Source organism: Colias philodice, chromosome 10, assembly GCF_061535455.1.
Source record: "Colias philodice isolate Cphi_HAF_F1 chromosome 10, ilColPhil1 Martin Lab GWU primary, whole genome shotgun sequence".
NCBI lineage: Eukaryota > Metazoa > Arthropoda > Insecta > Lepidoptera > Pieridae > Colias > Colias philodice.
In genome coordinates this window covers 672140-686480 of record NC_143095.1, presented here as the reverse complement: position 1 = coordinate 686480, position 14341 = coordinate 672140, and the positions used below count along the sequence as shown (strand labels likewise).

The window sequence follows — 14341 nt, the reverse complement described above, 5'->3', positions numbered from 1 at the left end:
AATTATTATTATTTATGCATACAGTCCAAAATGCCGAACAAATATTAAACTTTGCAGCATATTATTTATTGATTACTGCGCCATCTATACGATAGTGTGAACATTAAAACAATACACATTGAGACAAATTTCTTAATAATAGTAGTAGTTCGCTGTTCTTCTTGAAGATGGCGCTGTAACAATTTTGTATCAACGATATAGGTTTCGACTTTGATTAGTTTAGGTATATTTTAAAATTTAAATAAAATTTATTTGTGTTCTATATAATTATTTTGTGTCCATATTATAATATTTGCCCAAAAAGCTTATCGATAATCGATATAAAATCTGTTAATTATGTTTATAGTTAGGTACCTACCTACTGTTATTTTCTTACATTGGTTGTAAGAAAAGAACTTTTCATAGAAATCGAGTAATAGGTAATTCCTTGAAATATTATAATTTGTAATAATATTATGTTTAAACTTTAAAGTTTTCCTCGCTATTTGGTTACAGTCAAGATTTAATTAGTTCCGTATAAATTTTCGTGGAGATACCTCACATTTTCACAATATGCACATTATGATGAAAATATTATTACCTTTATCAAGTCTACTTTTAGTAGCGATGCAATGCTGGAAAAAATTACAAACACAATTTGATTACCGGATCTAAATGGCGAAAACAACTCCTATTTGAATAACACCGTAAAGTTTTTTTTAAGTAGGTAATTAAATACCTAGTTACTTACTATTTGGAGCATAATATTTATTATTTACATTCAGTCAACATTATTATTGATTTATTTTAAATATAAATTGCTATGAATATTACGTATGAAAGTAGGTAGGTACGTACAGAATCACGAGTGACTTCATTATTTATGCGATAATAATATACAGCACACAGAACAGTACAGTAATAAAATTAATAATATTTCTTTTGTTGTGAAAATTACTATTTTAGAGTTCCTTTACTTGAGCAACATGAATTATTGTTATCTAGATTATTTTATATTTTACTAATATAGTTTAAAATGCAAGGATTAATTCTATATTTCAGATCACAGGCTGGACACTTGGACAGTCTCCATACTAAGATATCCGGAAAATCCGATCATAAATCAAGTTCAAATTGTAGAAAATAGGAAACTCTTATTGAATCATTATTTTTACATCATGGTAAGTGGAAAATGAATAAATAAAAACATAGAGTAATTGTTCTAAATTGTAGTGGTACTGTAGTAAATGATCTTATATACGGAACCACACAGTGATAACGTAACGCTTGTCAGTATTTTTATTGGAAACCGCAAGATAAAGGTTGAATCTTCGCAAAACATGATCTCTTCGTATTTTTAGTGATCGCACTTTAGTTGTTATTTAAAGTTATCACCACAAGAACATGACTTGATTGACCGTGTTTAATTTACATCCATTTCGCCGGCCTAAAGTAAGAGATTTGTGTTTTTAAGAGCGTCATTAAAACCTGCATTATTTATTTTATTCACACTTAAGAATTTATAAAAAAATATTATCATTAAGTTCAGATTTCATAATGATAATCAACTATCGTGAATGTACACTTCTCCATTAAAAACTCACGTACAAGCTCATCAATCAATCAATCAATCACCAATCAATCCAACCAATGTTTACAAAGTCCCAATCCCCGGGTTTCCAGGATGACGTATCTTTTAACGCAAAGATCAAACGGTACCAATGAAAAACAAACAGAGGTAAAAGAAGAGAAACCAAAACACTGGGACCCCATCGCAGAGGGATTGAAATGGATCGAAAAGCACGCGGAAAACGCGGAAAAGTTCTTTGAACGAATACCCGCATTTATTAGCACTTTTATTGCTACGTTGGCTATTTTTACCTTTGGCTCTACTTTGAGAGGTATTTATGTGTTTTGTTATTCAGTGGTTTATGAGATAAATATATTTACAAGGGCGGATACATTTTAACGGTGTGGTGGTCAGTTTTCGTTCATTAGATGGAAACTTAATTAAAAAGTTTTTTAATTTAATTATGTGTTATTTCAACAATATTTATTAATTTATATCTCAATTGCATATTGCGTATATAATTATTCGTGTATCCTAAATGCATGTGTTCTAACCTAATTTAACATCTTTTGTTACTATCAGAAAGCACAATAATTAAATATATCTAATTAAATAGAAAGAAGAACTGATTAGATTTTTTTTATTATTTGGACATAAATTATTATGAAACATTTGTTAGCATGTTTTAAATTTTGAATGAAATTGAATTTGATAATATCGCTTCGTTATATAAACTTTTAGCAAATAGTTAAAATGTCAATGACACCGTCGATAACCTTTAACGTATCACTTCGATACGTTAAAAGTGATATTTAAAACTATACGAAATGTAGTGATTATGGATTGTATGAAATCTTACATTAAATAATAAATAGTGGTTCAGTAGGAAAAAGTTACCTACTATTCCTTCTAGATCTGTCATTGATGATATTATATTCGACGGTACTCCAAACACCGCCCATTCTGTGAAATGCATCTGTAAAAGCTTGGCCTTTCGACCAATTTATCAGTATTGTTATAAGTTGAAATCACTTTTCTGGACCCTGGTAATACAACATTTTGAAGGGTATAACCAGTACAAATACCAAATAAATATATAGGTATGTTACTTAAAAAAGGTTTAGCCTCCCGTTGATGAAATTATAAAAATTAGCTCAAAATGGGTTCAGTAGATGTTAAAGTATATCTATCATAGAAACAACATTACCTTTATTAATATCAGAATACACAGATGTCGATTTATTATAAGCATCGTATGTATATTGTATACCCTATTGAATAGATGCAATTCACATTTGTTTCACTGAGCTTTTCCTTTCCTGATTAGATGATCAGTCTTCTATATCCTACCAGAGCAAGGCTCTTCAATCGTAATCGTATCTTAACGACTCAAGTAGATTAGTTCTACACTGACTGATACCTTTACCACATTCAATCTATACTAATAATATTATAAAGCCGAAAAGTTTGTGTGTTTGTTTGAACGGGATAATCTCGGGAACTACTTGTCCGATTTGAAAAATTATTTCGGCGTTAGATAACCCATTTCGCTAAGACCAGCAGGAGCGAAGCACTGCGGGTAAAACCGCGTGAGCACAGCTAGTAGAACCTAAAGATCAATCCATCTATTCGGATCAATCTATGTATTATGTGGTGTAACAACAACACTGAGAAACAGCGGCGAAAGCTGGCCTTTTGGTTTTTATTTGCACAAAATGCCTTTTCATGTCAAACAGTATTTTTCATGTGTATGTTATTTCATGTGTATGTTATAACTATATATTTTTACTACGAATAAATAAATATTGTACGGTATTCTTTTATTCAGAAACATAAATGACCTTACCATATTTAACATGCCAATTTCAGGGGAATGGGTAGTAATCCTAGTGACAGCGCTAAAGCAGATCTCCGGGCACACACAGAGCGATAAGAATGTGACCACAGAAGAGATCTACAACTTGTTCACATCCGAGAACTTGAAGATGGAGAACTTCGCGTTCATCTTCATAGCGGCGCATTTGGTGTCGTACGGGACTTACTTTTTGCTTGGTGGATTTTTGCATGTGAGTTTTTCAAATTGTTAGTTGATTTATATTTAGGATAGGTGTGTAGGATTTTGTAGTCTTAAGGATTTTCTTAAACAGTAATTGGACCTATTGGTATATTGAAGGAATTGTGATTAAGGATTTGAAATCGAATGAATTGCAGGGCTGTAAGAATATTTACTGTATCTGAATAGGATACGTAAACTTTTATAACATAACAACGGATAAGTGGCCTGCTTGTAGATTAGAAGAAATAATGGGCTAGTAAACTTATTACATTTTGAAATAAAAGGAATCTATTATTGCAATGATATTATGTTAACTGAAGGATAGGAATACATATTAACAAGAAGATCGATGCTAACACCTTCTTATGTTATGATACAGTAAACAAATAGAATATTACTTAAATATCTTAATTTTAATGCTACTGGAATAAAATATAATACAGAAGATTAGTTGGATCCAAAGCGATATTTAATTTAATTTCGTATCTAAATTACATTCAAATTGAGAGAAATTATTTCTCAGTAATGACTGTTTCTGTACTCAGAATTAAGGCTATTAAAGAGGTCTAGACATTCAAAATAATCATAATTCGTTTGCAACTTTTGATATCTAAAATGTTATTAGCGCTATAATTGTGAATTATATTAAATTTAACGTAAATGAACGATGGAATAAACTTTTATGAAGATCATTCGACGGTAAAATTATGCTATATTTATTGTGCAGATAAACGTAAATGTTATTTCTTTGTTATGCTATAAATAAATACTATTGACTTTAATTGAAACAAAGGAGGCAAAACAAGGATGCCATAAATATTATATTTATTTTTGCTACACGTCAAACAAATTATTACATTATTATATTCAGTAATTTATTCCAATTTAAGATGTATTAGGAATATTAACGGTAGGAATAGCTTCTACGCACAGTGTAGAGTCATCAGGATATCCCTATTCTTACCACATGTTTATAGCCTGTTAATGAGTTTTCGTGCTCCATTAAAATAAACAAACAGAACAAACGTCCCAAAACGAATTAAATAAACCGTATTTGCAGGTAGTAAATAGTTTTCGTTTAAACTTTAATCCTAGGTAGGCTAGTGGAATAAATTAGTAGAATGGCTCTCTAAATCAGGTTGCGGCGAAAGGTTGACGGGACACTGTGATCTATCGACTTCGTTAGTATTCACTGGGATGTTCGATGGATTTTTTAAAGTACTATATTTTTGGCCTTTAGGGCGCTTTCGTCACATACGAGGTGGGCACTGTGTAGTTCGTTAAACTAACACTTGACGAACATGTGACGTGATATTGTGAGTTGCATTTAGTAATAGGATCGTTGATTCCCTTAGCAGAGGTTTATTAGTTTATTTAAGTTAGGAGTAGGATAGAAGTCTGAACAATACGAGTAGGAGCTATCCTACCTGAAATTGAAGCCATTCAATAGAGAGTAAAAATGGGCAGTAAAGCAAAATCGATTCTAATATTATAAAGCTGAAGAGTTTGTTTGTTTGAACGCGCTAATCTCAGGAACTATGGGTCCGATTTGAAAATTTCTTTCAGCGTAAGATAGCCCATCTATCGAGGAAGGATATAGGCTATATATCATCACGCTAAGACCAACAGGAGCGGAATACTGCGGGTAAAACCGCGGTGCACAGCTAGTAACTGATATAACGTAAAAGTTTATTTAATGATTTAATTTAAAGTTACAAATCAAAACATATAAGAGCTTAAGCTGAAACGAATAAAGCAATACAAAAACTGTTTATATTATGCTTATTCTTGTCGAAGCAAATACAAACATAATCTCTACAATACTCGCTTCCAATTGTATGTTTACGTCTCGTAACGGAAATCCTTTACCAGTATAAGTGTTAAGTATTTACGATAGTAAATCTCCTTTTACGTCTAAATGATATAAATATTCTCAAGAAAGTTTTTCGTATTTGTACGATTAGATGTCTTATCTTATTTATTTAAACCTCTCGACTCTAGATCATGTTAAATGTAAATTCATATTATCCTGTTAGGTGTGATTATTGATAAAGAGAGATTCTAATTGTGTTTCTTTTTCAATTAAAAGATAATGTTAGATAATATTATGGACTTCATAGTTTACTTGTTCCTTTTAGTATCGAAGTTTTGAAACTCCTACCTTTCTTTTTCAATACTTTCGTGCCCTATGTGATAATCTCAAAATGAAATTTGAATTCCAAAAAAATGTAGAGTATGTACTTAATATTATATTTTAATTTGAGATTCATAAATAAGTGAGTTTTTATTTAGACAATTTAAAGGTAATTATAATTTAATTGCTTTCATTGATTTGTAGATTATTTATTAATAACATATTATTAGGAAAGTTTGACATTTATTCCTAATTTATATAACTTGATGATGATGTACCTATAAACCACCGTCATAAATAAACCACTAGCAATCTCTTCTAGTGAACACAACTAACATTTAGAAAGACAATAAACGACTTGTAATCTCTTCCAGTGGACACAACTAACATTTAGAAAGACAATAAAATACTTGTAATCTCTTCCAATGGACAGAACTAACATTTAGAAAGACAATAAAAGACTTGTAATCTCTTCCAGTGGACAGAACTAACATTTAGAAAGACATTAAAAGACTTGTAATCTCTTCCTGTGGACAGAACTAACTTTTAGATAGACAATAAACGACTTGTAATCTCTTCCAGTGGACACAACTAACATTTAGGAAGATAATAAAAGACTTGTAATCCCTTCCTGTGGACAGAACTAACATTTAGAAAGGCAATAAAAGACTTGTAATCCCTTCCTGTGGACACAACTAACATTTAGAAAGACAATAAAAGACTTGTAATATTTATTTATTTATTTATAATATTTATGATTTTCCTACAAAGGATACAGTCTATATTATTTTACATAGCTTACAATTGAATACAAATTATGGTCTACTGCACCTTCAATAACAGGAAAATACAACATTACATTAAATTCAATATGTCAATTTGCTGAAAAATAATATATAATTTTAAACTAATTTTTTTATATAATAATAATTTTAAATTTTAATATAATAATATTTTGAATATCAAAGTGCATAAATATTTTAGTCCAATTAAATTCATTACAATTCATTCAAATATCTTCCAGTGGTACTTCTACGTGCAGCGTCGTCACATCGCCCACGAGTGGAAGCTGCAGCCCACCAAGTGGCTCTCGCCCGAACTCGAGCGGCACGAGATCATGGTTGGGGTCATATCGCTGTTCGTTACTGGGAGCTTCTCGGCGTTTCTAGCCGCTTATATCGCGAATGGAAACCCGAGTACTGTGTACTTTCAATTCGATGAATATGGCTGGTGGTGGTTCTTTCTGCAGTTCCCGGTTATATTTATTTATCAGGTTAGTACTAAGTTCATAAAAAAATGGTAAGTCAAAAGAGTTTCGCTTTCTTGGTCGCTTATATCGCGGATGGCGATCCCGGTGATATTAATTTACAAAGTTAGCAAGTAAATCATGATTCGTCGATTCATTGATTTCATTCGTCATCAATCAATCTCGTTAATGTTCAATAGAAGAAACAGTTTATATTATTACTAAATATGTATAAGTAAAAATATGATGTTTATAATAAATAACACGAATGGACATTCACGTAACATGAAATATAAAAGAATTGCACAATCGAAATAAAACCAGGACGACCAAAAATGCTTTAATACTTTTAAATTATTTTTCCAGCAAAAACGCACGTTAGTAATGCACTTAGATAATTTGAAATGAAACCAAATACTTTATGTTGCTGTTGTCTGTTTGTGTTATTACATTTTCATTTTTTATTATTGATGTTTTATTTCGAAGAGATTTTCATGTGCTCTCGTTCATATATTTTGTCGTTTTAACATTTTTTTTCTTTCAAAATCATGTAATTCTCAACTATCAAACGTAGATATAGTTAAGAATATAGGTTGAGAATAATAATATTATGAGGAAAGGATTTGAACCTATATTTTTAAATTAATTATTCTTAGCAGAATATTTTACTAACTAGGCAGAAAACATTATTTAAGTGCTATACTGAAACAGCGTTAGCTGATTTTCAGGAGCTCTTCTCAAGGGATATGAAAAAGTTCAATTTCTAAGTTACAAACATTTGTTATTCAGGTCAAGTAACAAATAAAAAATGAATAGAATAAAACTAGTGAATTTTATTTTATTGGGTGATTTTTATCGTTATAAACATTAAATTTTAGGACATTAAAAATGAGATTGACATTAAAAACATTCAGTAAATATTGTTTTAACATCTTTCTGCTTTTCTAACTATTTTCACTTATTGAAAATTTTTCCTATAACAGCTAACTATTTCTACGTAAAAGCCTTCTACTTTTTATCTATTGAAACACAATACTATGAACAGGTTAAAGTTTAAATTGTTAACTATTACTATTTTTTACATCGTTTTGTCCAGTGTTAACTACTTCTGAATCTACCAGACTTTTGATTGACTTGTAAAATATTTAAACAGTCTTTTGCTTTAACTCTTCTATATCTTTATCTTATAGAATAAGCACCTCAATACTCCCTTATAAACTTCTAGATTTACCAAATTTTATTTTTAACATATTTAATAACTCAGGCCCCGGAATCACAGACACAATAGAAAATCTATTGTGTCGTGGACCGATCGGGCCGTTCGGGGCTCCATGGATTAAACCGCAGTTTGCTTTAACTTTTCTAATTCTTTAAACACCACTATACTTCTCTCATAATCTATATCATCTACCAGCCCTAAATTACAAATATTTACCCCACCTTTGCTTAGCTTTTTAATGTTCTCCAAGGACTTCACGACCTACATACTGCACCGACTATACCACACCCCGTGGCTGTACGCGCGGTTCCACAAGCTGCACCACAAGTACAAGCAGCCCACCGCCTTCTCCGTCACCGCCATACATCCCGTGGAGATCATGCACGTGCAGCTCACCGACTGCCTGCCGCTGTTCCTGTTCCCTGTGCATTGGTGTGAGTTGCTCTATTATATTGGTATGTTCAGACGCGTGGCAAGTAGCCTGGCAAGCTGCCCGTGCGCTCGGCGCGGGACAGACACAAGCGGCGCGGCGCGCATCGGGTGCGCTATTGGCTATTTCCAAAGTTATTTCATAGAAAAGCAGCGCAACCTTGGCACAACCGTGGCGTGCCGTCTCGACGCCTGTCCAAAATTCTTTCATACAAAATGTATAAGAAGGACGTGGTGCAAAACAGATTCAAGAGGTGCGCTTATGGCACGCCCGCGCCCGCGCCGCTTGTGTTTGACCCGCGCCTTACGGTACAAACAAACACGGGCGCATGCACAAACAACATATTTACATGTTTGTGTCCGTGCTTGAATGCCACTTTGAACGCAAACGTCTGAACTCACCATATTATGTTGATCCCTTAGATTGATCCGAATTGTTTGTAATATTCATGCAAAATGCGAAGTAAATCAATGCAGTACTTTTTGATTTTAGTCAGGTCATACAAACAGACAAAAATTTTAAACATTGTATTTTTGGCTGCTGTATCAATAAATTGTCCCTAAAAATCTATAATAATATTGTAAAGTTGAAGAGTTTGTTTGAATGTGCTAATCTCTGAAACTACTGATCCGATTAGAAAAATTATTTCTGTGTTAAATAATCCATTCATCAAAGAAGGCTATAGGTTAATAATATATCATCACGCTGAGACCAACAGGAGCGGAGCACTGCGGGTAAACCCGGGGGGCACAGCTAGTAAATAAAAAAAAATGTATGCGTGTACTAGAGTACACACGTAAGAAGTGAAACTTCTTTATGACCTTAAAAATGTCACGAGTATGGCGTAACGCAAAAATGTCACGCGTACGGCGTAACGCAAAAATGTTACACTAAATTTTTTTCCAACCCCGATAAAGAAGTTTCACTTCAATAAACCAATACCTTAAATTCATTGTTATTCGCAGTGCCGTTCTACATAGTAGTGCTATACACATACTACCACGGCATCATCGACCACTCGGGGATCGACTTCCGCGCGCGCTGGTGGCAGCCGTGGCAGCCGCCCGCACAGTTCCACGATCAGCACCATGAGTTCTTCCACTGTAACTTCGGGTTTAACATGATGGTGTGGGATCGGGTTAGTGTGCTTTTTTTACAGCATTTCTTAAGGACCGTGGGAAATATTTAACTACCAACTGCCAGATTTATTTAAACACTTTAGGGCCGATTTTTCAATGCTTGGATAAAACTTATTCGTCGAATAATGTATAAAACTACCATTTTAAAAACGTATATAAATTGCCCGTATTTGACAGTTTACATGACATTTTAATATTATCGTGTAATACTTTATTGGACGGATAAGTTTTATCCAAGCATTGAAAAATCGGTCCCTAGATGAACAGTAATGTACTTATGTAAGTTTTTTGTACATACCTGTAATTTATACATCATACTACTATATGTTAATTGTTTAGATTTCATTGTTGTAATTTTTATATGTAAGTACACTGTTGGTAAGTATGTCTAAATAAACAAAAAAATAAACTGCAACAAGGACGCGGGTACTCTGATCTTACTAATTATTATAGTAAAGTTTGTGAGGATGAATGTATGTGTATAATAAACATGCGTCTAATATACATGTATGTATATAATATACATGTGTGTTATATACATGTATGTATATAATATACATATTGTATGTTATAAACATTACTTCTTCACGCAAATACTACTGAACCGATTACAATGAAATTTTGCACACATATAGAGGGTAACTTGACAGACTAACAGAACAAACGACTGCAACATGATGTAGACTGGTTTAATGATTTTTTATTTTATAGCATGAGGTAGTAAAATAAATTGTATTGTTCTAGTGGGATCTCGGTTGTCGAGGCCAACGATCTGGCTAAACAAGCGAGTTCGAATCTTGCCTTGTTATAGATTTTTTTAATTCTATAAACATTTTAGAATAATATTTTAATAATGTTTCTAATAATAACTTAATTTTCCAGTGGTTCGGAACAATGCGGAAGATGAACCGCGTGTACACAGAAAAGACATTCCACGGTGAAGCGCCTCCCATAGACTCGCCTGAAGCGAACAAAATCATACAAAACGACCCCGAAATGAGAGAAACTGTGGAAAAAATCAAATCCAGCCTCAACATAGCTAAATAGAAATATTGTTAACGCCTATTTTACTTAAATTTTATATTAAGGATAATAAACGTCTTTAATCGGCACGAGTTACTTTCAATTACGATAATTCTATTAAATTTTAATAATAATTAGAATTGAGTATTTTATATTCTTTATCCAACAATTTACTAAATGAAAATTCTCATTTTTATCTATTATATATTTTTCCTTGAAAACGTCTATTTTAATAAAATTTTTACTCTTTACATTGTAATCATCAATTGGAATCCCATCAACTATTTTATTATACTTGTAAGTTTATTGTTAATTGTAATCTAAGCGATTAAAGAATTTAAAAGATTGTGTGTTTCATTTAAAAGATTCCCCCGAGGTGTTTCTCGTATTGGATAGATTTATTGTTGGAGTCTGGAATGCCGCTCAAATTTAATGAAACTGCGAACAAAGAGTTGCTAAATTTTACAATTTGGTCTCTTCGGTTACGGGCGTAATTGGTTCTTAATAATTATTGTCCTGTAATGTATCTCTATCTTTTCACTTATAATACCACAAGAGCTTCGTAGAGCGTGGGTAGAGCTTATATTATTATATTATATGATTATAAGTGATATAATATTATAAATATTACCTCCTACACATTGGCTTGAGGGACTGAAATGTTTAAATAACCTATTGCTGGCTGCATACTAATATAGTGATGTGACAGCTTTTCTAAAATAATAATAACAACAACTAGTATGTTTTATCGAATACCTACATTTAAATTAATATAATGTTATTATTACCAATAGGTAAGCTTTGCTCTTTTGATTTCATTAGATCTCTTACAACATTATCAACAAAACGACGACAAAGTGAAATGCAAACAATATTAAAAAACACATAAATAATGGGTAGTAATAAAAGCTCCGATAATAAATTTAAAAATGTCCTTACTAAAAATATAATATTTACTGCCCGAAATACTAAATCTCCGACTACTTCTGTCCGACTAAAAATGACGAAACGACCGAATGATATACTTAAATTTTAGAAAAAATCTTATGACTGTTAATTGCTGTAATACTTTTTTACCATATAAAATTATGTTCTACTGATAACAATGCTTTGTAATTATTACCTTTACTTGCCAACTAGAAATTCATCAATTACATTTAATTTTTCATAAACTCTGTGCTATTTTTACTACAATGTTATACTTAAATTTCTATTGTTGGCGCTTGTCCAGAAAGTTATTAAAAATACAAAAATGTACTTACTATAATCATGAATTCTAGTTACTACAGGTACAGGGAGCAAAGAATAAAATAAAATTCAGTTTATTATATCTTTTTCTTTTTTGTGGTTAATCTCTTATTGTTTTGTGGACGGTTTTCTGAACTTTCTGTTGCATATTTTTCTTTTAAGAAACCTAACCTAACCTAACCTAACGGCTAACCTAACCTAAACTTGATTTTTTTTTTGCGCGTCGACGGAGCCCCGCTTCGCGGGGCTCCTATTTCTGTGTAGTTTTTTTTTTAAGAAACCTAACATAACCTAACCTGACGGCTAACCTAACCTAAACTTGATTTTTTTTTGCGCGTCGACGGAGCCCCGCTTCGCGGGGCTCCTATTTCTGTGTAGTTTTTTTTTTAAGAAACCTAACCTAACCTAACCTAACCTAACGGCTAACCTAACCTAAACTTGATTTTTTTCTGCGCGTCGACGGAGCCCCGCTTCGCGGGGCTCCTATTTCTGTGCAGTTTTTTTTTTTAAGAAACCTAACCTAACCTAACCTAACGGCTAACCTAACCTAAACTTGATTTTTTTTTTGCGCGTCGACGGAGCCGATCGCGCGGTCCGACCAGTTTCGGTATTTTCATCAATGTTGAGAGTTAAAAAATATATTTGGTAACCAACACTAGAAAATTAAATAACTCATAAAATTCGTAAAAGAATGATTATTTTGACATGACCTCTGTTGTCAGTAACCCAGTAATCTCGTCGGAGGTTCAGTATTTTATTCAGAAGTTTAGTTTTGTTATTCGAAGTTTAATATTAATTTTTAAGTAGAAATGTAATTTGATTGTGTTCATAGGTGTCAGCAAAATTTAGGTATTTTATTCGGTATGCTTTGAATTTTTTTGTCGGTATATTATTATAACGCTGGTAAATTAGAATAAAAGTCGGACAGAGATAGCTGGAGATTTATTTATTTGTCGGAACCATTATTATTTTCCATAAATAATTGTACAAAGGCCAAACGAATAGGGATGAAATGTGACAGGGCTAAACAGGGTTTCCGTGACTGACAGAGAAAGGAAACAGTGGTTCAGGGAACAAATAAAAATACGATCTGCCTTGATCCCCGTGAGCCTCGGATTTAAACAATACCGTAGACAATGGGAAACTGCTTACTTAAGGAAACCGTTGAGGCGGTCATATTTTTCTATCGAAATTATAAAAGTTAAAATAATAAAAATAAATCAGTAAAAGTGACTCTAGGTTGTTTTAAAGTAATTTTAAAAAGTGTAGGTACATAGAAATTATTATCTACGTGTCTGAAACAGTACTACTACTATTACTACAATTACATAATATATAGAATAACAATTTTCAGCGATGTATCTTTATTTTGTAAAATTATAAGTAACACAATACACAAAATTATATACAAGTAGTAAAATTATATATAAGTAGTAACTTATGTACATACCCATTATAATAAGAAAAACAATTTCATGCCACACTAAATAATAAACTTATAATTAAGTAAAATCTCCCAATTAAGTTTCAATCTTTTAAGTACATTTACACAAATTAGTTAATGGTTACAGTTTAGTTAGATCAAAATAGCTTCTTTTACTTTGTTTTGATACGCCTTTCAATCTCTATTTAATTTGAAAATAATTAAAGGCTATTTAAATAATGTAATATATTAAATCTATTACAAAATTATCTAGTTATTTGAGTACGATAGTCTATCGTTTATATTATACTAGTGGTCCGCCCCGGCTTCGTCCGTGGTACATATTTCGCAATAAAAGGTAGGTCCTTTCTCGGGTATCAAAATATCTCCATACCAAATTTCATGAAAATTGGTTCAGTAGTGTAGGCGTGATTGAGTAACAGACAGACAAACAGAGTTACTTTCGCATTTATAATATTAGTATGGATTGTGTTATCGTTTTATGATATCAGGGATGTATCATGAAAATCGCTCTATATTTCACGAATCAAAACTTTTCGATTTTTTTCGTCTTCGAAAAAAATCGAAAAGTTTTGATTTAGTTTTATGTGAAGTTTTTAATGTAATTTGAGTCTTATACTCAAAAATATTTTTTCATCACGTTAATCTCATTATGTATTTTGCAAATCCTATTGCTTGTAGATACTTTAGTTTTTGAGCTTAATTAAATAAAGCTTATTAAAAATAGTTTTATGTTTACATCACATGGTAAAATAATTTACAATCTACATGGAGTTTCGAATACCACTTTACGATAATTTTCTTATTCTGTAGTAGATAATTATCTCTAAAACATGCAAATTAATATACAAAC

At 31.8% G+C, this 14341-nt stretch overlaps 1 protein-coding gene across 1 annotated transcript; it reads left to right on the top strand.

Annotated features, from left to right (window-relative positions):
- Positions 1–1355: 1355 nt before the first annotated feature.
- Positions 1356–11134, top strand: LOC149484985 (uncharacterized). Its single transcript, XM_089699579.1, has 7 exons — positions 1356–1431; positions 1663–1880; positions 3419–3615; positions 6764–7012; positions 8455–8638; positions 9600–9772; positions 10656–11134. Exons 2-7 carry the CDS (start codon positions 1664–1666, stop codon positions 10818–10820), a joined length of 1185 nt encoding a protein of 394 aa, XP_089555705.1. The 5' UTR covers positions 1356–1431; position 1663; the 3' UTR covers positions 10821–11134.
- The last annotated feature ends 3207 nt before the right edge of the window (positions 11135–14341 follow it).